Source organism: Solanum dulcamara, chromosome 9 (assembly GCF_947179165.1).
Source record: "Solanum dulcamara chromosome 9, daSolDulc1.2, whole genome shotgun sequence".
NCBI lineage: Eukaryota > Viridiplantae > Streptophyta > Magnoliopsida > Solanales > Solanaceae > Solanum > Solanum dulcamara.
Window position 1 is genome coordinate 38,728,055 of NC_077245.1, and position 23,787 is coordinate 38,751,841.

Sequence of the window (23,787 nt, forward strand, 5' to 3'; positions counted from 1 at the left end):
CATCTCTCGTAAGCACTTTTGGTGCAGATAGGCATGACCCATGAGAGCCCAAAATAGTGAGTAATATACTTGAGATATCCCCAGCTACTCTACAATGCAAGAAGATATGGCTGTTGGATTCAGTCTGCTGCATGCACATATAGTCTATAGCACCCGTTCACAGTTTGTATACTTCTTTTGCTGAGGTTGTTTTGTGTCGAAAAGGCTTGATATAGAGCTGTCCAGCTGAAACATTTTATCTGTGGAGGCAGTTTGGTGTTCCATATTCGCTTCCATGGCCAACTTTCTGTGATTTCATTGCAGGAGCTCATGTGTGCATAGCATGCTTTCGCTGAGTAAATACCATTCCTTTATGTACCCCAGTGCATACTATCCTCGGCTTGTTTATTGATGTTGCATTCCTCTAGCTAAGACTTAGCAAGTAAGCTCATCAGTTCTTCTAATTCCCAATTTTGGACACTTTTTCTGAATCATGGAGCCCAAGAGTTTCCTTCACTGTACTGTGAAATGGCCAGAGGCAGGGTCACTGGCAATGTTGGAGAGATTGGGAATTCATTCAACAATATAAAATTCCCTACCCAATTCATGAACTTGTACAATACTAAAACCAAATGGAGGTTTTACTACACAATACCCTCCCCCTCCCAATACTCGATACAGAATTATATTCTGTGCACAATGGGCACACTTTGACACACTAGTGAACTAAACTATCCGTTAAGGTCCCCTTGTCTCCTTTGCACTACCTCGCGGTGCTAAGTCACTGCGCAACCTCCTGGGACCTTAGATTTTGCCTCACATTGTGAGGTTGTCACAGGAACCCCTGTAGGTCTTCTTGTTTTCTTTGCATTATTTTCCAGTTTTGGCCACTCCCATTAATCAAAACCACTTCCAACACATGTTGCACATATCTCCAAGTATTAATGACCTTTCTATCCTCGTGCGGGCTCGCACATACTTTGATGCTAATTAAATTGCACTTATATTTGTGATTAATTCAAATTAATTAGGATTAATTTACAGGGCTTTACAGAAGTAGATTCCATTTTATTATTTGAATAAACGCCGCTTATTTTAGTTTACTTTCAAATCAAACTAAACAAAGCCTAAGTGGTCACGACATCTTGTTGATATTGATTGAGGAATTTGATGGAGTTTAGCCAAAAGATCGGAGTGTATTTTGACAGGTTTCATCAGCTCGCATGATCAATTAGCAGATGTTCTTTTCTCGTTCTTTATAGTACTCTCAGGCTGCTATCTAATATCAATGCACTCAGACAGATGCATATATGTATTTCATATGAAAAGGTGTAATGTTATCTTGAGTAATGTGGTTTCTGTTGTTGACGGGTGAAAGGTAACTGTGTGAATCCTACTCCATCTTTTTCAGATGGTGGAATATCCAGCAGTATTTATTTATTAGTAGTGTTATTTAGTACTCACGTAGCTTCTGTTGCTTAATATCCTGTAATTTTGCTATCTAATTTCCTTGCAACCCTGTTTCGGATTCTTCTTTTCATTTGAGCTGAGGGTCTAGTGGAAACAACCTCCCTACCCTGCAAAGGTAGGGTAAGGTCTGTGTACACTCTACTATCCCCAGGCTCCACTTGTGGGATTACGTATTGTGGGATTACACTGGGTATGCTGTTGTTATTGATTTGTTTACTGAGTCATTCTATGTTACAAATTGACTTTATAATCATTTAAATTGTACCGTCTGAATGCTAAGGAAGATGGACTTTGTTATTTATTTGCTTTTAGGTGCTTGAAGCCTTGAAGAAATGCATTTTGTCAATTGCATATATGCAGAAACTAGGTGAAGTGGTCAAGGATATTTTGTTTGGTGATTCTTCAATCCACAATGCACTCTTTCGACTTGTTTGCACAACTTCAGATGGCCTGGAGGTGCATCTTGCAACCTGTTGTTCCCTTAAATATGCTAATAAACTCTAATGTGCGCTGAATCTTTAGCCAGCATGCAGGATCCACAGTTGATACCATTGCTTTATGTTTTCTTCAACAGAAGCTCTATTTTAGCCGGCTTTATGGGCTGACAGATATCGAAGGATTACAACATGCTATTATCTTGGGATTGGATATTCTTTCCAGTATGCTTTCTGATCACTCAAGGGTATGCTTCATAAACTTTTTGCATCTCTTTATAAACATCTTGAAGGGTTGCATGCATTTGGAAGAAAGTTCACTTTTCTTCAATCTCTGCGCCCCTGTTCCATTCCACCGCAGGTTGAATAAAGACAAAATCTTCCTCGTCTGTTACTAGCTAATTTCAATAGGAACCAAAATGCTTGAGAAATTCATCCTGGGATGACTGCTTTTTTGTGGGTGAGAGAGGATGAGAATAATGTAGTGTGCGTTTACTTATTTGAGCTCAATTCTTCGAGTTTATTTTTTCTGGGGTTCCAGATTGAGTTTGCTGTCAGCAAAACTAGACGCCAATGATTCTTGCATTTTTTTTGGAGAGATCTGCATAAAACATTCTAATCGTTAATCAAGCGAAAGGTCTCCCAACTTGGACATTATGATCTTTGTCTGGTATTTTTTCTCATGCCTACACCCTGTTGAGTTGTTTATTTTTCTCTCTCATCTGTGATATTTATAGATTTCAGAGATTTCCTGCTTCCTTTACTGCTGGAAGCAGTCTATTAAATAAAATATACAGCACATAGGCTGACAGAAGTTCATTTTCAGAAGATCGATAGTCACAGATATCCGTCATCTTGTTTGACTTTGTGAAGATGTTTGACAGAAAAAACTAAGACCTGCTTGTGGTTCATTTCAGGTTGTGCCCAGTTTCACTATCTTTTGTCAAGCCGTCATGTCACTGACGGCAAAACCAGTGCCTGTGGTTACTGCTGCGATATCACTGATGTCATTCTTCCGAAATCATGTATGTTGTCATCACTATTTAATTAAAAGCAATTTCTTTCTTGTTTTGCCAAATTTCTTCTGAGTTGAGGAATTTTGTGCTCATTTCCCTACAGCATTAATGCATTCACTTTGATGTCACCCTTGTAATTGTTGCGATAATACAGTTTCACTAGTTCACTGCTTCTTACGGTGTTAAGGTTTTGAAGATTGTGAGTCCCTATTCTTCCTGTGTTATCTTGGCATCAGTGCTGATTTTCCTATTTAGGTCAGGTGTTGTGCTGATTCAGTACTGAAATCCTGTTTCCCCATCTAGGGATGCCTTTGGGAGCCAAACGCAAGACAAAGGATATTTGGAATGGCACCTTGGAGTATTGTGAAATGAAATTAGCCAATTGAAAGAGCCAATATAGTTCAATTGGGGGGGGGGGGGGGGCTAAGTCTTATAAATCCTGCCCTAGATGTTATGCCTACTTATTTGATGTCTTTGTTCACTATTCTAGTCGGTGTGCTCAATAAACTAGATACTCTGAAGAAATTTCCTATGGGAAGGTAACATTGGCAAGAAAAAGATACATCTGGTATAGTGGAACTTTCTTATGGTCAGCAAGGGGAAAAGGGGTTTGGGCATCAAAAACTTAAAAGGTCCAAAACCAAAGCTTATTGATGATTTGGCTATGGAGATTGATGAGCATTCATTATGGAAGGAGGTGGTTCTAGAAAAGTATGACAGAGAAGGAAGATTGTCAACTAAAAGTGTAATGGTCCATATGAAATTAGTCTGTGGAAAACAATAAGAAACCTTGACCCAAGCTCAGGGAAAAGACAAATCTCAAAATAGGTAATGGCATGAAGACTGCTTTCTGGGAGGACAACTGTTTAGATCAAGGACCATTGAAATTTGAAACAGAGGTTTCCAGAAATGTATATACTTTCTCTACAATAGGAGGCATCAGTAGGAGAACTGTGGTGCAATCAAGACTAGAAGCTCACTTTTAGAACACCACTTAATGATTGGGAAATAGATAAGCTGGCAGACAGGTCAGGGAACTTTCAACATCTGAGCATAGCATTAGATGAAGTGGGGAGAAGCAAGAAATTTTACTGTTAACATTGTGTACAAGGCGTTGTACACTTCTAACAATCAAATTGAATGTTGTCCATGGAAGGTGAAAATACCATACAAGGTAGCATGCTTCACCTGTGTGTTACCACACATGATAACCTTTACAAGAAAGAATATCAGTTATGCTCTAGATGCCACCTTTGTGGAGAAGATGCAGAGACAATTGTTCATCATTTTACTTTGTAATATGACTACTCAACTATGGAGGATGTTTCTTAGCGTAAGAGGTGTTAGTTGGAGCATGCCTAGGAGCATAGTTCTAGCATGTTGGAAAAGAGAAAGAGGTTACTCTATTCAGAAGGAGAGATGGGAGGTTGTCTCAACTTGTATCTGGTGGAAATATGGGAGGAAATGAACAATAGATGCTTTGAAGATAAAGATGAAGTGCTTGGTACTTGTGTATTTTTGGTGTAAAGGAGTATGTGTAGAAGACCATGAATCAATTTTTGATGTTTTAGAGTCCTTGTAGATGATAGAGGAGTTGTTTAATAGTAGGATGATTATACAGTGCTTTTATTTATATACAAATATGTTACCCTGCGCATAGCGGGAGCTTCAGTTCACCGAGCTGCCCCTTTAATCTTTCTTTAATTTTTCGTGTGATGTGGATCTGATGTCTCATCCATCTCTGGGCAAGTGAGGAACACACATTATCGGAGGGGTTTAAAATACTTGTTTTAAACGAGTTGAAGTGTCCGGATGAAACTCCATGGAGTGGGGTGGCTGGGACTTCAAACTGGTGCAAGTAGAAGTTGTCTATTAGACTACCGGCCAATATAAAAATGTGACATTCTCTTTAAAACAGGAAAATGTAGAAAAACGGCAAGGCCTGCTTCTGGGGCTTGAAGCATATTAAAGATGGGATTATAAAGAAAAGAGCTAATGAAGAATATTACATTCGGTATATAATGCAAGAAAAATTTACTAACATTAACATTTTCATTCTCAATTTTTTTTGACTAACATAAACAATTATTGTTTCAGAAAGACAATTGAAAAATAAATTAGGTAAAATATATGAAGCAAAAAATCAAGTTAGTAAACTTCAAGAACCATTTTTCTGATTAAATGTAAATTTGCCCAAGTTTCCGGTTACTAGTTTCCTTGCAATTTCTAGTTTCTGTTCCTAATATCTGCATAATTCATTCATAATGCTGTGTTAATAATCAATATATTGATTTGCCAACTCTATTTATTGTCTAGTGCCACCCTCTTAAAAGCAGAGGTGCATGCCTTAGCGCTTTGAGTACATCACATTCTCTAAGAGGGGGAAGTGACATAGCTTCAGGTTTATGTGTGCCTAAAGTATTAAGAAACACTAGGTTCTACAATGAAATGTGACAAGATTCTTATGAAAACCTAAATGCCAACTGCAAAGAGAAATAAAATGGATTTGTTTTTATAGTTTAAAATGAAATCAACCTTTTTTGGTTACCTAATAGTGAACTTTAGGATTGTGTAAACTACAAGAAAGAACTTTATCTTGCAGAATGTTTCTGGAAAAAACTTCTGTGCTGCATCAAGGTCTTTCATTTTTGTGGGGTGGGAAAAAAAACCCTCAAAAAGTATAAAACGGGTAAACAGGTTTCTGATGATGAGCAAAATCAAAACCATTTATTGCATGTATGTGTTCTATTTTGTTGAAGCTTTAGCACTCTTCTGTGCACTCTTCTTTTAGTTAAAGGTTGCATCTATCTACTTCTCCCAACCTTTTCATTTCCGGGTTGTATCAGAAATTACAAGAAATAATCTTCTGTTGGTCAAAATAGAGTTCTTGGCATTCAAAAGGAAACCGAAATAGGTTTCAGTGAAGTAATTCCAAGGTCTAATATGGTTTAAAACTGCGCTAAATGCAAACGTCTGCTGCCAATGCAGAAGATACAGGTGGGTGCAGCAAGACTGCTCTCCAGGTTGTTTTTTATTGGAGACGAGTCACAATCATATGCACTTAGCAATGTATATTTCGGTCTGGATGACAAGCAGGTTTAGCTTTAATATCGGTATTATTTTTCTTGTAAGTTTAATATTTTGTGAAATAAAAGTAAGCTATTTTAACTGATCTCAACAAATGCATTTGCAGATCTATAATTTTAAAAATACCATTTGTAGAATTCTTTGTCAAGAGAAAGTAGAAAGTGAGGATCTCATAATTGCTACTTTCAAGATGCTTTCTTCTGCTGCACGCTATCAGGTAACTTGTCACTTGTTACTTTCCTTTTGAGCTCATAATCTGCAGCCTAAAGTCGTTGAGCCCTTGAGCTTCAAGTTTGATCCAAGTTGATTTTTTTTTCCAAGGTCATGGGTAAAGTACAAAATGATGAAAGATGGATGGTTTTCTGTTAGTTCTATCCCAAGTTTTACCTTGATATAGAAATATCCCACCAATTATATGAAGGAACAAATGAAGGACAGCTTGCTGTATTATGATCGTATTGCCTCCTAAATCAATTTTATGGTCATTAAAAAAATGGTTTAGTGACTATATAATACATCTTTATTCAAAGCTTCTGCAGCACTTGCTCATGTTATCTTTAGTGTTTTGTTACAATGGAGGTGAAAGTTGATAAATAGCTTCTTGTACCCATTTTTATCTTAAGCAACTGAGTGGAAAAAGTAAACTCCTTGCTCCACGCATCTGTAACTTATAATGTGTGTTTATACAAACCAGTCATTCGTCATTGTTAATGAGTCCCTCATCGGAAAAAGGATGGGCAATTGGTCTCCTTATATGAACTTGGACGATCCTCACCCTATATGAGCTAGCTTTTGGGTTGAGTTAGGCCCATTATCCATTTTTTACATGGTATCAGAGCCAAGCCCAATGTGGGCCACTAGGAAATCGAGCACGGGGGGTGCAAATACCCCCAATCCATGAATGTGCACACACTGGACTGGACAGAGGAACCCCAGATAAAAAGAATGTCCGGATCCGGGTGGGTGGGGGGGTGATGATGATGGATTCCTGGGCTCCTTATAAAGCTTGAGCAATCCTGCTCCCTTTGAGCTGGCTTTTGGGGTGTGAGTTAGGCCCAAGCCTAATTTAATATGGTATGAGAGCTAGACCAATCCAATTCTTTGTTCACTGATGTTGAGCCCTTACATTATATTGTCCACGCTCCAATTAATGAGGTCTGGGCGTAAGGGGGAGTGTTAAGAAGTCCCACATCAGAAAAGGGATAGGCAATTGGTCTCCTTATATGAACTCGAACAATCCTCACCCTATGAGCTAGCTTTTGAGGTTGAGTTATTCCTTAGATCCATTTCTTTACAGTGATGATGCCTTTACTTTATTTACCCACTCTCTCAAGAGCTCTACTGATGGGTTGTTTGGCAAATCTGGAATCTGAATGAATATCTTTTCTTCACTAGATAACTGAAGTCCCTCGCTGAATTGTTTTGAATGTTTGAGTCGTCATTGTAAAGCTTATTGGCTTTTTAAAATTTAGTGTGCTATTAATTCTGTATTCTGCCGTTTAATGTGGTCACTTTGACGTACTCACTGAAATATACCTTCATAGTGGTTAAAAGTGGCTTATTTGATATATGGGCTTTATTTTGAGACAGTCTATTCAAAATGTGTTGTACGACACCTTATTATTAGCCTTTTTTTTGTGATGAATTAAGTCATTTCATTAAAAATAATATCAAGACGATGCAGTAGTTACAAGATATTTGAAGTTTACAATAAACCTGGCAACTAACAAAAACAGACTATGCCAGAACTAAACAACAACAACAACAACCCAGTGAAATCCCACAACATGGGGTCTGGAGAGGGTAGAATGTACGCAGACCTTACTCCTACCAAGGTAGGACGACTGTTTTCTGGAGACCCTCGGCTCAGTAAAAGCATAAATGCATAAAAAAAATGTTAGATAAGAATAGAAAATTAAAAGCTTTATGAGAAAAACAACAAACAAATAACGAATAGATAACAAATAAATACAAATAAATAAATACTAATAACAAATAACGATTAAATAAATAATGAAAGCGTCACAGGTAAAATTGAGTAATCAAAGCATAGAAAGTAATAAATAATAACAGAAATAACAGAAATCAGAAGTCAAAGCGCAAGAGATCGTAATGCACTACTACGCCTATGAATAGAGAAGAATAACGAGACTATGAACTAGCCTTCTACCCTAATGTGGGTCCTCCACACCCTCCTATCTAAGGTCATGTCCTCCGTAAGCTGTAACTGCGCCATGTCCTGTCTAATCACCTCTCCCCAATACTTCTTCGGCCTACCCCTACCTCTTCTGTAACCATCCATGGCCAGCCTCTCACACCTCCGCACTGGGGCATCTGTGTCTCTCCTCTTCACATGTCCATACCATCTCAGTCGCATTTTCCGCATCTTGTCTTCCACCGAGGCCACTCCTACCTTGTCCCGAATAGCCTCATTTCTAATCCTGTCGCTCCTGGTGTGCCCACACATCCATCTCAGCATTCTCATCTCAGCAACTTTCATCTTTTGAATGTGAGAAGTCTTAACTGGCCAACACTCCGCCCCATACAGCATAGTCGGTCTAACCACCACTTTGTAGAACTTGCCCTTAAGTTTTGGTGGCACATTCTTGTCACATAGCACTCCGGAAGCGAGCCTCCATTTCATCCACCCTACCCCAATACGATGTGTGACATCATCGTCAATCTCCCTGTTGCCTTGCATGATAGACCCAAGATACTTACAACTACTTCTCTTTTGGATGGCCTGAGCACCAAGCCTAACTTCAACGCCAACCTCCTGAGGTGTCTCACTGAACTTGCACTCTAAGTACTCTGTCTTTGTCCTACTCAACTTAAACCCTTTAGACTCCAAGGTATGTCTCCAATCCTCCAGCTTAGCGTTAACTCCGTGGCGAGTCTCATCGATCAGGACTATGTCATCCGCAAAAAGCATACACTATGGCACCGCACCTTGAATTTGTCGCGTCAATCCATCTATCACCAATGCAAATAAAAAAGGACTAAGAGCTGATCCTTGATGCAACCCCATCACCACTGGGAAGTGCTCTAAGTCCCCTCCTACTGTCCTTACCCTGGTTTTGGCTCCCTCGTACATGTCCTTGATCACCCTAATGTATGCCATAGGTACACCTTTAGCCTCCAAACATATCCATAGTATTTCTCTTGGGACTTTATCATAAGCCTTTTCTAGGTCGATGAATACCATATGCAAGTCCCTCTTCCTCTCCATATGCTGCTCCACCAGTCTCCTCATAAGATGGATGGCTTCTGTAGTTGAGCGTCCCGGCATAAATCCAAACTGGTTCTCTGAAATAGACACGTCTCTCCTCACCCTCATCTCTACCACTCTTTCCCATAGTTTCATAGTATGGCTTAGTAGCTTAATACCTCTATAGTTGTTGCAACTCTGGATATCCCCTTTGTTTTTGTATAGAGGGATCATTATGCTCGACCTCCATTCTTCGGGCATCGTTGCCGTTTTAAAGATGACATTAAATAACTTAGTCAACCACTCCAAACCTACCGAGCTCGTGCTCTTCCAAAATTCCCCAGGAATCTCGTCAGGTCCGGTTGCTCTTCCCCAGCGCATCCTACGAACGACACTCTTAACCTCCTCGACCTTAATACTCCTGCAATACCCAAAATCGCAACGCCTCCCTGTATGTTCTAAATCTCCCAACACAAAGTCTCTGTCCCCTTCCTCATTCAAGAGTTTATGGAAATAGGACTGCCATCTCTATTTAATGAGGGTCTCGTCTACCAATACTTTTCCATGCTCGTCCTTAATGCACTTCACTTGGTCCACATCGCGATGCCAGAACTAAAATGTTAATAAAATCCAGAAGTTGATTGAACTGTCAACGGGATGCAAACTAGACGAGAAAAATAAACTAGCAAAACATTTAACCTTTAAAGAACATATTGGAGTTGAGACCCCATCAAAACATCTCTTGTTCCTTTCTGTCCATATACACCAAAAAAATGCAGGTAGGTATCATTGTCCAGATTTTTTTGATGGCCTTATCGATTCTCCATTAACATCAACTCATATAGGCTTCCCTAACTGAGTATGGGATGACCCATGTGAGACCAAAAAGACCCAAAAACATGTGCCAGAAGTCAGAAGCAACTTCACAATGTAGGAAAAGGTGACCAGGACGTTCAGCTTCCTTCTTGCACATGTAACATCTATTAGGGAGCTGGAATATTATTTTCTTCAGATTATCCAGGGTGAGACATGCCTCATTTAGAACTAACCAGGTGAAGCAGATGATCTTGGAGGGTAGCTTAGTTTTCCAAATAAGTTTCCAGGGCCAGTTGTCTAGCATGGAGTTGCAGGAGCATAATTGCTAATTGCTGGTAAACTTCTTTACAAGTGTAGTTGCTTTCGGCCTGATTGCCCCATTTTATCCTATCTGTAGCCGTTGGGTTCAGATTTCCTTGCAGCAGATAAGTGTAGAGGTGTAGGAGCTCAAATAATTCCCAGTCATAGATTCCTGTACTCCTTCATAGTGTGATGTTCCAATTAACCCCTTTTCTGTATACAACACTAGCTCCTTTTCCTTTTTAAATGGCAACTCTCACAGAAACGCTATGTTGCTCGGACTCTTCAAAAATATCAACGGGTGCGTGTCGGATCCTCCAAAAGTAGTGTATTTTTGGAGAATCCGACACGGGTGAGGCATTGAAGGTGAAGAGTCCGCGCAACTTAGCAGAAACGGTTCCTATCATTTTAGATGTCATTAAAATGTATTAATTTAAGTTTCCTTTTCCTTTTTAAATGGCAGCTCTCACAGAAACGGTTCCTATCATTTTAGATGTCACTAAAATGTATTAATTTAATTTTTTGTTACTGTTTGGGTTGGTGATAGTTAATTCGAATTTTCCAAAAAAGGAGGACCATTTGGTAACCTTCAGTAGTTCGGTGGCTAAGACTCAGATAGACTTTTTACTCCTTAGGAAGGATGATAAAGGTCTGTGCAAAGACTGCAAGGTCATTCCGATAGACAACCTTACAACCCGACATAAGCTCTTGGTAATGGATTTAGGGATCAAGATGACGAGGAAGAAGAGGGTCGGGAATGATCGACCTAGGATCAGATGGGGGAGTTTGACCACGGCTAGTGCTTTAGAGATGGGAGAGAAATTGAAGGGCATGGGGGCCTGGAATAGTAGTGGGGATGCGAACAGTATGTGGGATAGGACGACTAGTTGTATTAGGGTTGTAGCAAGGGAAGTGTTGGGAGTCTCGACAGGCAGTCGTAGTCGACATCAAGGGGACTGGTGGTGGAATGTAGAAGTGCAAGGGAAGGTGGAAGCAAAGAAAATGGCATACGCGAAGTTGATAGAAAGCACGGATGAGGTGGAGGAGTGGACGAATAAGGAACTTTATAAGATGGCGAAGAAGGAGGCGAAGTCGGCTGTTTCGACGGCAAAAACGATAGCTTTTGAACGCCTCTATGCTGAACTAGAAGAAAAAGGTGGGGATAGGAAATTGTTCAAGCTAGCCAGGGTGCGGGCGAGAAGGGAACGCGATGTGGACCAAGTGAAGTGTATTAAGGACGAGCATGGAAAAGTATTGGTAGAAGAGACTCTCATTAAACAGAGGTGGCAGTCATACTTCCATAAACTCTTGAATGACGTAGGGGACAGAGACTTTGTGTTGGGAGATTTGGAACATACAGAGAGGCGTCGCAATTTTGGATATTGCAGGAGTATTAAGGTCGAAGAGGTTAAGGGTGCTGTTCGTAGGATGCGCTGGGGAAGAGCAACCGGACCTGACGAGATTCCTGGGGAATTTTGGAAGAGTGCCAGCTTGGTAGGTTTGGAGTGGCTGACTAGGTTATTTAATGTCATCTTTAAAACGGCAACGATGCCCGAAGAATGGAGGTCGAGTGTAATGATCCCTCTATACAAAAACAAAGGGGATATCCAGAGTTGCAACAACTATAGAGGTATCAAGTTACTAAGCCACACTATGAAAGTGTGGGAAAGAGTGGTGGAGATGAGGGTGAGGAGAGGCGTGTCTATTTCAGAGAACCAGTTCGGATTTATGCCGGGACGCTCAACTACAGAAGCCATCCATCTTATGAGGAGACTGGTGGAGCAATATAGGGAGAGGAAGAGGGACTTGCATATGGTATTCATCGACTTAGAAAAGGCCTACGATAAAGTTCCAAGAGAGATACTATGGAAATGTTTGGAGGCTAAAGATGTACCTGTGGCATACATTAGGGTGATCAAGGACATGTATGAGGGAGCCAAAACCAGGGTAAGGACAGTAGGAGGGGACTCAGAGCATTTCCCAGTTGAGATGGGGTTGCATCAAGGATCAGCTCTAAGTCCATTTTTATTTGCCTTGGTAATGGATGCATTGACGCGACAAATTCAAGGTGGGGTGCCATGGTGTATGCTTTTCGCGGATGACATAGTCCTGATTGATGAGACTCGTAGTGGAGTTAATGCTAAGATGGAGGATTGGAGACATACCTTGGAGTCTAAAGGGTTTAAGCTGAGTATGACCAAGACAGAGTACTTAGAGTGCAAGTTTAGTGAGACACCTCACGAGGTTGGCGTGGAAGTTAAGCTTGGTGCCCAAGCTATTCAAAAGAGAAGTAGTTTCAAGTATCTTGGGTCTATCATGCAAGGCAGCGGGGAAATTGACGATGATGTCACACATCGTATTGGGGCAGCGTGGATGAAATGGAGGCTCGCTTCCGGAGTGCTATGCGATAAGAAGGTGCCACCACAACTTAAGGGCAAATTCTACAAAGTGGTGGTTAGACCGGCTATGTTGTATGGGGCAGAGTGTTGGCCAGTTAAGATCTCTCACATTCAAAAGATGAAAGTTGCCGAGATGAGAATGTTGAGATGGATGTGTGGTCACACCAAGAGCGACAGGATTAGAAATGAGGCTATTCGGGACAAGGTAGGAGTGGCCTCGGTGGAAGACAAGATGCGGGAAATGCGACTGAGATGGTTTGGGCATGTGAAGAGGAGAGACACAGATGACCCAGTGAGAAGGTGTGAGAGGTTGGCTATGGATGGCTACAGAAGAGGTAGGGGTAGGCCGAAGAAGTATTGGGGAGAGGTGATTAGACAGGACATGGCTCAGTTACAGCTTACCGAGGACATGACCTTAGATAGGAGGCTGTGGAGGACCCACATTAGGGTAGAAGGCTAGTACATAGTATCGTTATTCTTCCCTATTCATAGGCGCACTAGCACATTACAATTCCTTGTACTCTCATTTCTGCTATTTCTGTTACTATTTATTGCTTTCAGTACTTTTGATTACTCTATTTTATCTGTGATGCCTTCGTGATTTATTTTTCTATAGCGCTTTGAATTTTTTTAACTTTATCTGACCCCCTTTTCCGTTTTTTTTTTTTTTTTTTTTTTTTTTTTTTTTTTTTTTTTTTTTTTTTTTGAGCCGAGGGTCTCTCGGAAACAGCCGTCCTACCTTGGTAGGAGTAAGGTCTGCGTACAATCTACCCTCCCCAGACCCCACGTTGTGGGATTTCACTGGGTTGTTGTTGTTGTTGTTGTTGTTACTGTGTAATAGATTTAGTTTTAAGCGCTGAATTGGGTATGAAAAGATCATAATCTTTGGCCCTTTCTGGTATTTAAATTGTAAATCATTCTTTCGTAGGCTTCTTTTCTTACCGCTTTGATCGCTTTGGAAGAAAATCCAATTTCTGAATCATGCAATGGTGACAATCATCCAGCCAACAATGCTGCATTACAGTGCAATACTGCAAACATGCTAGATTGCATGTGGATTTATGTTAAAAGATCTGATGATCTTGTGATGACGTAAGGTTTCTAGTCATTTTTATTATGCCATAAATTGTTTCATTATTTCTTGCGACGTTTAATTGTTGAGGTACTTAATGATTTCATTAAGAGCTTCTTTTTGGTTTCTTTCAGCAAATCGCGTATAATGTGTAATGTGCTAAACTTCCTAAAAGCATTATGGCAAGGAGCTGCTCATTATACAAATCTTCTGAAGAAGCTGAGAAATTCAGACTTTTGGGAAAAGCTACTGAATTCTGTTGTGCTTTCCATTGGTAAGAAGAGTTGCCAATCTGAAAGCGCGACCAAATTGGAGCTCCAAAACCAGGCATACAGATATCAGTGTCAACATAATGTATTGGATGTTGTGGCCTGTGAAATGATCTTGCAGAAAAAGATTTTACATTCTGAGTTGATCACAAAGGAATCTTCCAAATCTTTAAATAATGGGTCAGATGGCTGTAATGTAGCAACAGCTGAAAGTTCATGTAATTTGAAGGAAATTTTTGGAGTGTGGTGTGGGAGCTCATTGGATGCGGAGACTATCAAGACATTTGTTTCATTTGAGTATGATGATTCTGTAAAGCTGCGTGCAAGGGTGAGCTGTATTTCCTGGAACTCTTGTTTTCTATTCTGATTGTACGTAGTAACTAAGTCTCCACGTTGGTTTATGTTAGCTTACATCATTGCTAGTTCCGACTTTCAGCTTCATGCTGATAATGCATGTGTATAGTGGCAGAGGCATTCTATTGCACTTTGCCAGCCTATTTGTACCTTTGGATTGAAGTTGAACCCTTATAGTTGCTTGGATTTAAGCTAGGTTTTAATTTTCTTAACTAGGGCCATGAGAAGGCGAAAGAAATTAGTATAACAATTAAATAAGTTGCAAAATAATGTGTTAGAGCTAGAATGTTTGAGTTAGAATACCCATCAAGTTGCGACATGAAGTGTTAAGAGGTGTTGAGTCTTCAATTTTATTCCACATTGGACAAACATACATGTGTAATGTTTGACACAGATAATAGATGTATGGTGTGTTCATCAAATTATCAAGTCAACAATGCAACTTTCTCTCCTCTTGTTTTCTCGAATGACACGAAAGCCTATAAGATCTCGATAAAGACCTTAGCAGTTAGCATCTTCAACCTATTAAATGTTGCATGTGGTTTGTGAATTCAAATCTTTCTTTCTTTTCACAGTTTTATATCTTTCATCACCCCGGTGTTTGTTCCCACGGTGTTATTCCTATTTCTTTTGACCATCCTGACGGCACTATGCCTATCCTCGAGGTTCTGTGTTTTAACCAGTGGCTCTTCCCGAGGCACCTCTCCTTTTCCCTGGTAAATGTTTCAGTGGCACCACATCTTTTTCGGTGACTCTTCTGGAGGATATCTCCTCTATGAATGTTGGATGGAACTGCTGCTTTTTTCCATTATTTTAGTTATTCTTTTGACAAATGTTCTCCAAGATTCCCACAGCCAAATCTTGGCCTGCAATGTGCTGCACATTTCTGTCAAGTTTTGGCACTTGTTCCTGTGATACTCTGTCCCAATTTATGTAGCACCGTTTGACTTGGCACAAAGTTTAAGAAAGGAAGGAAGACTTGAAATTTGTGGTCTAAAATCCTCCTTGACTATTTGTGTTGCTATAAATTGTTTCATTATGAGTAAAGGAGGAATTTTAAACTTAAAAATTGTTTCTAATTATAAAAATGGTGACATTCCTTTTGGGACGGACTAGAAAAGGAAGTGCGCCACATAAATTGGGACAAAGGGAGTATTATTCGGACGACCTTCTTGTGATTCTTCAATAATTGGTGACTCTTTATTACATATTCCTTTTTGAAATAAGCAAATGGTTTTTTCACCTTGAGTTTGAGGGTGTGTCACAATGCTAAGGTATAGTATCAGAATTTTTTAAATGTTAAAAGAGATACGAGTCTGACAATGAACTGTTAGTATTCTGTTACGGAGGGTAATGGGTGGCTCTTAAACGATTGATACAAATGGTATCAGAGCCACCCTCATCACTCTCCTACCTCAATAGCTAGCTTTTAGGGTATGGTTCTCCTAGGGTTGTATCAGACGCCTTTTCAACTCTCTAGGGACTTTTCAGTTTTTCATGTAAACTCGGCTTAATGTTTTTTTCTTCTGAATTTGTTCTAAAAATATCACCTTCAGGCTTCAGAGTGAAGGGGGTTGTTCAAAACAGCTCATCTCTTTTTAATTGATATGAGGCTTTTTCTGGAATCCTTCTTCTTATTGTCCCTTGGTAATACATCAAAGGAGTATGCCTTTAATCATTAGTGATAGTGCTTGCAGGTTGCTGCTTGTCTGTTTGCTGTGCGCGTCATGTGTAAAGTAAAAGGCGGTGATAGAGGAAGTTTGTCTGTTTCACTTGTTGATAAAGTTACTAACTTGTGGCAAAAGGTTTTACTCTTTTCTTCTTTTTGCAGCATTTCAAACAATCAAAGATACTTATTTTCTACATTATGTTTGTTTTCCCTTCTGCAGTTGAGGAAGTTGCCAGCCTTTTCTGAGTTGATGGCTATTTATACAAAGCATGGTTACAGGTAAGTGCTTGATCTTTTCATGCCTTGCGGAAGGGAGGCTGGTCCTGGAACTGGTTTGTCTATTATTTATTAGTTCTCAGTTTCCAGGAAACAGCCGTCCTACCTTGGTAGGAGTAAGGTCTGCGTACATTCTACCCTCCCCAGACCCCATGTTGTGGGATTTCACTGGGTTGTTGTTGTTGTTGTTGTTATTAATTTAAGAGCGATATCCTGATCATAGTCTTATTTGAAGTGAGTAACAAATAGGTTGGGAATTTGTAGTAATTTGTTACTCAAGAGTTGAGGCAAAATGGACCAATTGTGATTACTTTTTGTTAAGTTGTAATTTAAATCGATGAGGCATGCATGTAAATATGCAAAAAAAGTGCAGTCGGGACGAAGCGTCCCGCATTCACGCAGGGTCCGGGAAGGGCCACACCCCAAGGGGGTGTGATGTAGGCAGCTGTTTCAATGTCTCAAATCCACGATATATAGGTCACATAAAATAACTTACCAGTTGCTATAAGGCTCTCCTTCATGCGTTTGATCATACAACCTAAAAATATTTTTAGAAGCAACTGAAATGCAAAATACCTTGGGCTTTCCAGTGGATCAATCTATTCTACAAGTTGCACAAACTCAAGACTTATTCTTTCTTCTGTCTATTCTGTTTTCTTCCAGTGGAGGAAATGAACTGGACGACTTAATTCTCAATGATTTATTCTATCATCTGCAAGGAGAGATTGAAGGTAGACAGATTTCCCACATGCCATTCAAGGAGCTGTCACAATATCTACTACAGTCAAATTTCTTGCAAACATATCACCGTAAGAACCATGAGGACATTTCTCCTCAAACTGATGGTGTGTGCTTATATGACACTGACCGTCTGCAACGGGACATGGCTATTGATTTGTGGGATCTTTCGGATTGGAAAGCATCTAAAGAGGTTGCAGAAATGCTGTTGCTCTCTTTGCAGAATGTGAATGTCATGGTGTCACTCACAACATCCAAGCTTTCAGCTTTAATAGCTTTGGCAACTACTTTCTCCATATCTGACAATGATAATGCGAGTTTTGCGGTCAGTTGCATTTGACTTCTTATGTAGTCTTCTACATTTGTGTCATTTGGGATTTTCAATTGTATGAACTTTTTTCCTTGAAAAGCATCGGCAACAGTGTTATCCATGGTGATGCTGTGAGCTCCATTTTCAGTTGCATGTCCGGTTTCTATGTACTATCTTCTAGGTTTAAGTCATTACCTTACTTCATAACCTTTAAATCTTATAAGTTATTACATTATGAAACTTTTTTGAAACGGGGTACCATGGTCGGTGAAGCTGTCGTTGTTCAGATTATAGATCTCAGAAGCATCATTGGTGTTTTATTTTTAGATCGACCTTATGAAGATTGTTTCTGCTTTAGTTTGTATTTCATTACACCCAGTTTATCTAGCATAAATTATGCGTAGCATGTAACTGTGGTTGCAATTGTGATTACTTTGAATCGTTCATTGCATTCAGTGCAGCATAGATAGGCATAGTAGTGTTGTAACCAAAACATTTTGAGAAGAGTCGACAAGGAATTGGACAAAAAGTTATTTATTTATGAGGTGTGGGGGTATGAAGATTAATAACTATCAAGCAAAATATATAGAGGATATACCCATCAATTCATAAATTTGAATAGAATGAAATATTCATTCAAGTTCAAGAAGAGGTTATAAGAAAATAATTGTATTGGCAACTTCAGAATGAAGAGGTGATCCTATTGGAAAAAGAAAAACTGCCGGAAAGTGGTCGGAAAAGAGCTCATGCGCCATCGCGTGGTCCGATCTCACCAGAAAAGTTGCATGTTAGGATTCTTAGAGAAGCAGCGAGTCATAGGACAATGAATAGAAATCTAAATCAATTGACTTCGACTTTCCCTTGCTTTTGTTCGCATTCCTAGATCGACCTATTTTGTATATAACTTTAGCTCATTGAAGGGAGGCTGAAACCTTAGAGTTCAATGGAAGAGAGAACTTTGATATCTTGTTTTTTTTGTTAAAATACGACTTAATGATTTATTCATCAAAACCCCCTTTAAATAGGAGTCTTATTACAACAATAGGAAGTCTAATTCTTATGAAAGTAGGAAACCTAAATCCTATTCCAAACTAATTACTATAGCTTAGCCTAATCCTTGTGAAGCTATGAAACATAAATTCTGCTTTAGAATAATAAAGAACGCTACTAAAAATATAATTAAATACTTAATTTAATTGGCTTCAACGCATCCACAACATATCGGCGCGTGAAGTGGTCTTTTCCGATGGGTCTGACTGGGTTTTTGTCACCAGAGAGTGAGGGAGCTAGTGGTGGTGTTGGTTTTCACACAACACTGACGGAAATAGATGATGACATAAAAATCAGCCTTGAAGTCGTGGGTAATAGACGCACAATGACCTGTCTGACTGAGTTTTCTTCCTCGGAAGTTTCTCACGAATGCTCTGATTTCGTGTAAGAAATATTGGAGAAGCATATTAATGAATTGTGTATCTACATTAATACACAAAAACGCTATTTATAGACACTACAAACAATCCTTTACCAAGTTGGATATTATCTACTATTTTTATTCCTATTCTAAGTAGGATTGTATATATTTTATTCTTATTCTAACAAAACCAATAACATTCAAAATCGAACCGACTGATAAACTCCCCTACTTAAGGTCCTATATTTTCTAGAAGTGTTTTATCTTAATATATATGCCACTAGAAAATACAAAGAATGTTTAGTACTTTATTTTACTTGGGTTTGATGCACTTGAGCGAATGGTCTTTCGAAAACAACATTTCTACCTCCATGAGGTAGTGGTAAGGTCTACGCACATTCTACACTCCCTAAACCCCATTTAGTGAAATTTCACTGGGTATATTGTTGTTGTTGCTTGTATAATATTTACCTGAGAAGAACTTAAATAGAGCAACACAATAAGTGAGCATTCATATTGTTGCTGCCCCCAACTTGTATTAAAGCGTAATTATTGTATGTAAAAATGTCTGAACTCTTGCTGTGACTGTAATTTTGTCCAAGAAAAGGGTAATTGTATATATTTGCTCTCTATGATTGACATGGTTTCCTTGTTTATGCAGTCACTTGATAACGAGGTTGGAAGTGACAGAAAAATTCCTGAAAAATCATTGTCATCTAGCATTGATAATATATGCCAGTCTCTCCACTGCACAATCGAGCTATTACCTCCTGTTTCTGATGCTAGTGAAGACATTGTTAATATTCTTGCAGCTCAAGCAGAGTTGCTTTTCCACTTTACCAGGTCTCTGAGTACACATTTGTCTTTATCTACGTGCCTTCTGATATTAAAAACTTCAGGTTATGGCCTCAAGGTGTTGAGTAACTGTAGGCCATTGGTTACTGGTGTTATTTTTCCAATGAAGATATTTTTTATGCTAATTCTCTTTTCACTCGAATCAAGTTGGAGAGATTCTCGCCTTGGAGTACAAACAAAAATTGAGCATAATGAAGCCTTACCTGAGGCAGCTAATGTGAGCTTGGGGCTACTACCGCTGATTTGCAACTGTATCGAACTTTCTGAACATTGCTCCATCTCTGTGATTATTACTGATCAAATACTCAAAGGTTTTTCAACACCTGCTACTTGGTTCCCCATCATTCAAAAACACCTCCCAATGCAGCGTATTGTTCTTAAACTTCAAGATAAAAACTCCTATTCAAACATTAGCATTATATTGAAGTTTCTTTTGACTATTGCACATGTGAAGGAAGGTGCTGAGATGCTTGTAAACACTGGTTTCTTTGCATCGTTAAGTGTGTTGTTGGCTGACCTATCTAATGGTAGACCTCTCTCAGTAGTTGAGAGGGAGAGAAACCTGACGAATACCTTTGAGAATAATGAAAGGGCTCAACCCATTTGGGGACTTAGCTTGGCTGTGGTTACAGCAATTATTAACTCTTTAGGAGAAAGTTCGATTTTCAATGTGGAACATGTGGTGACTTACTTCCTCTTGGAGAAGGCTGATCTAATTTCATATTATCTTAGTGCTCCGGATTTTCCACCAGATGATCATGATAAGAAAAGACTTCGGGCACTCAAACCACATACTTCATTGAGTGCTCTTAGAGAGATTGAAAATACGGTTATGTTAATCTGTGTTCTGGCAAAGCATAAGAATACCTGGTCAAGGACCATGAAAGAAATGGAGTCACAGTTGAGGGAAAGATGCATCCATTTATTGGCCTTTATTAGCTGCGGTACGCCACGTCATGGGGAATCACCAGGAAGAGTTCCCCCAATCTTTTGTCATCCTACCCTGAGGGAGGAGTACGAGTGGCAGAAAAAGCCATCATCTATCAATAGCAAAAATGGCTGGTTTGCTTTTTCTGCTCATTGCTGCAGTCTAAATCCCAAATATTCATTTTTTTCGTCTAGAACTGCTACTGTGATCAAAGATCAACCAAATGAGCATGCTAACCTGACCTCGCAGACACACTTTTCAGATGCAATGTCTATTCAGATATATAGAATTACTTGTCTTCTCCTTAAGTTTTTGTGTCAACAAGCTGAAGATGCTGCTGAAAAGGCGGAAGAAGTGGGTTTTGTTGATCTTGCTCAATTTCCCGAGCTACCAATGCCTGATATCCTTCACTGCTTGCAGGTGAAACACAAATTATTTTCTCTGCTGTATCTTCCTCTTTCCAGACTTGATCTTTGCATGATTTATGCATTGAGCTTAAGTCCCTGTCAGTATTCTAATGTAGTTTGATGAAGGCAGTGGTTTCTATGTCCCTGACCTTATGGAGGCTTAATATTGCAGGTTGACCTCCCAGGATTTTCTTAATCTAAACCTGTCTTGTTTAAAGGGAAAATAAATGGAGCTAACAAAATGGATCAGTTTACTTAATTGCTTCAGCAGCATTGAGCCTGTTGTCCTCAATATTTTTGTGTCCCCCTTTATAGTTTGTTAATTTTTAACCATTAAGTTTTCTTTGAGATTTTGGGCTACGTTAGTCACTTTAATGGGGGCTCTGCACACTCTTAAAAGATGATCTTTTTTTGAAAATGTGAGGAAATCAAGTTTTGTGCTGTAGGATGTAAAAAGGAAGGAACTGCACCTAGTTTCCAACTCTGCATTGGTCAGCATTATTTTTAAAAAACTTCATGAGTATGCTGCCATGTTGCCTTCCTAGAAGATATTTTCTAGCAGTACTAAGACACTCATGTTATGTTTCACCTTTGGGTTGTAGGATCATGGAATATCTATTGTCACTGAACTGTGCGAAGCCAACAAGTTGAAGCAGGTTACTTCTGAAAGACAAGGGGTCTGTATTTTGCTGTTGCAAATAACAGTTATGGCATTGTACCTGGAATTTTGTGTGATCCAAATCTGTGGAATGAGACCTGTCCATGGACGTGTTGAAGACTTCTCCAAGGAATTTTATGCTCTAACAAAAGGTAGTAATTCATTGATTCTCTTTGCATGGTGGTTGTTAATTGTTTGTTAATTCTGATGGTGTCAATCTGCTACACTTTGTGTTGATTCTTGCAGCTATGGAAGGACATGCATTTTTGAAAGAATCTATGAACTCCTTAAAGCAAATGGTGTCTTTCGTGTATCCTAAATTATTCCAGTCAGAAGATGTACTATGAAATTTAGGTCGTCTTTGAGCGCTTGGGTAGGTGAATCTCCATGCATGTGAAGCTTTTTGTCCCAAAAATGGTTAATGGGGAAGGAAAGTTCGGGTATAGGCTACGATTGTTGACAATGATGAAGGGGTTATGATTTCAGTTTGATATTTGAGAGGCTCTAACCAATTGAAAACAAGTATAGTGAAGGCTGCAAGATCCTAAGCCAGGGGAATCAGGAGTGGAAGTATCCCCCACCCCACAGAGATAATTTTGTTAGGATGCGTGCTGAAGAACATTTTGCAGAAAACAATAGTATATGTATATTGCTAAAATTCAAATGTTGTGTTGGGCATATAGAGCATAAGCACAGAGAAAGCAGCGAACTCTAGAAGCTAGGGCTTTGTTCACCTTTGGATACGAACAAAAAGGTAAGATTCAAAAGAATTTTTAAAAAGGTTTTGAGGGGCTGAAGAAACCAGTCCAAATATATCTCAACTTTGTATGGTTTGGTGTAAGCTTCTATTGAATCTATGTTTTTATCTATATAATCTTGGAAATCAGGAAGACGATGTGTCACATCTCTTTGATCAAGGATCCTATTCATTTTTTTTCTTCGTAATTCTTTTCATCTAATTCATTCAGTTTAGAAGTAAAAAGACAAAGCATGTAAGAAATAACCATTTCTTAAAACTCCTATTAAAGTATCCATATGTCTATCATAATAATTCATTTATTTGTATGTAGAAATAACTGTTTTTCACTAAATTCCTGTCAGATAGTTAAAAAGCTTTCTTGTTCCATAATTCAATGGCATGTTTGTCGGTTAAGTTGTTTTGATGAAAAGCTCTACAATGAGAAGTGTGTTGAGACAATTGATAAATACATAAGAACGTTTTTGTGGATTCCTTGTTTGATTGATTGACGACGTCTTTGATGGGTATGCATTTCATCCTCTAGTGTCTCCATGCGTCGCCTTTTAATGCATTTGTTTATTTTATTTCTCATAGTTCTCTTGCATCATGAATAAAATTTGGGACAGCTATTTGTTATTTTAAATGTTATTTTTATGCGTACGTAATTTGAGAAAAGCAAACTTACAGAATTTAATCCAGCAAAGTGCACAAATATTTGCTTTTAGGGCCGTTATTTGTTCCCAAAGTGCAAAGCAATTTGCAAATTTACCCACTTCAGAAAAACAACTTTAAATATGTGATTGAACTTGTGAAAATTTGTGTTTGAAATTTGTCGAAACTCGAATATTTTTGTCTAAAGCGTGATTTTAAAGTTCAAACATTAGACAGTTTTATTTGAAAAATTTTATGATGGGTGAGGTATACCATGTCATAGTTGTGTGAGGGATTTTTTTAAGGGAAAAGGTATAAATTTTCCTTGAAGTTGTATCGAAAAGACAGTTGCACACTTAAATTATTATGACGATCTATTACATACCTAAACTATCTAAAAGTGAATTTATTACCCCCTGAACGCATAACACCACTCTCATAGTATGTGGTGTATTACACTTGCTGTCACGTGGCGCCATGTCAGAAATTATATTTTTTTATTTATTTTTCTTTTTCTTTATTAATTAACTTTTCTTTTATTAACTATATTTTATACTAATTAACTCCTAATTAATTATTAAATATCCATCCGATTTTTTATATTATTTTTCTTTTCTCTATTAATTAACTTTTTTTATTAACTATATTTTATAATAATTAGCTCCTAATTAATTATTAACTACCCATCCAATTTTTTGTATTTTTTTTCTTTATTAATTAACTTTTCTTTTATTAACTATA

General features: G+C 38.7%; 1 protein-coding gene across 4 annotated transcripts in view; it reads left to right on the forward strand.

Annotated features, from left to right (window-relative positions):
* The window catches only part of LOC129904547 (uncharacterized), a 77,033-nt gene extending 54,460 nt beyond the window's left edge, over window positions 1–22,573 (forward strand). For all 4 annotated transcript variants that reach the window (XM_055980105.1, XM_055980106.1, XM_055980107.1 and 1 more), the window contains 13 exons: window positions 1,762–1,905; window positions 2,024–2,131; window positions 2,801–2,908; window positions 5,888–5,995; window positions 6,093–6,203; window positions 13,638–13,801; window positions 13,916–14,378; window positions 16,102–16,209; window positions 16,294–16,352; window positions 17,013–17,412; window positions 19,470–21,011; window positions 21,601–21,808; window positions 21,903–22,573. In XM_055980105.1, the coding sequence (XP_055836080.1) occupies window positions 1,762–1,905; window positions 2,024–2,131; window positions 2,801–2,908; window positions 5,888–5,995; window positions 6,093–6,203; window positions 13,638–13,801; window positions 13,916–14,378; window positions 16,102–16,209; window positions 16,294–16,352; window positions 17,013–17,412; window positions 19,470–21,011; window positions 21,601–21,808; window positions 21,903–22,003 (3,624 nt within the window). In that variant the 3' untranslated portion in view covers window positions 22,004–22,573. The remainder of the gene's footprint in view (window positions 1–1,761; window positions 1,906–2,023; window positions 2,132–2,800; window positions 2,909–5,887; window positions 5,996–6,092; window positions 6,204–13,637; window positions 13,802–13,915; window positions 14,379–16,101; window positions 16,210–16,293; window positions 16,353–17,012; window positions 17,413–19,469; window positions 21,012–21,600; window positions 21,809–21,902) is intronic.
* The last annotated feature ends 1,214 nt before the right edge of the window (window positions 22,574–23,787 follow it).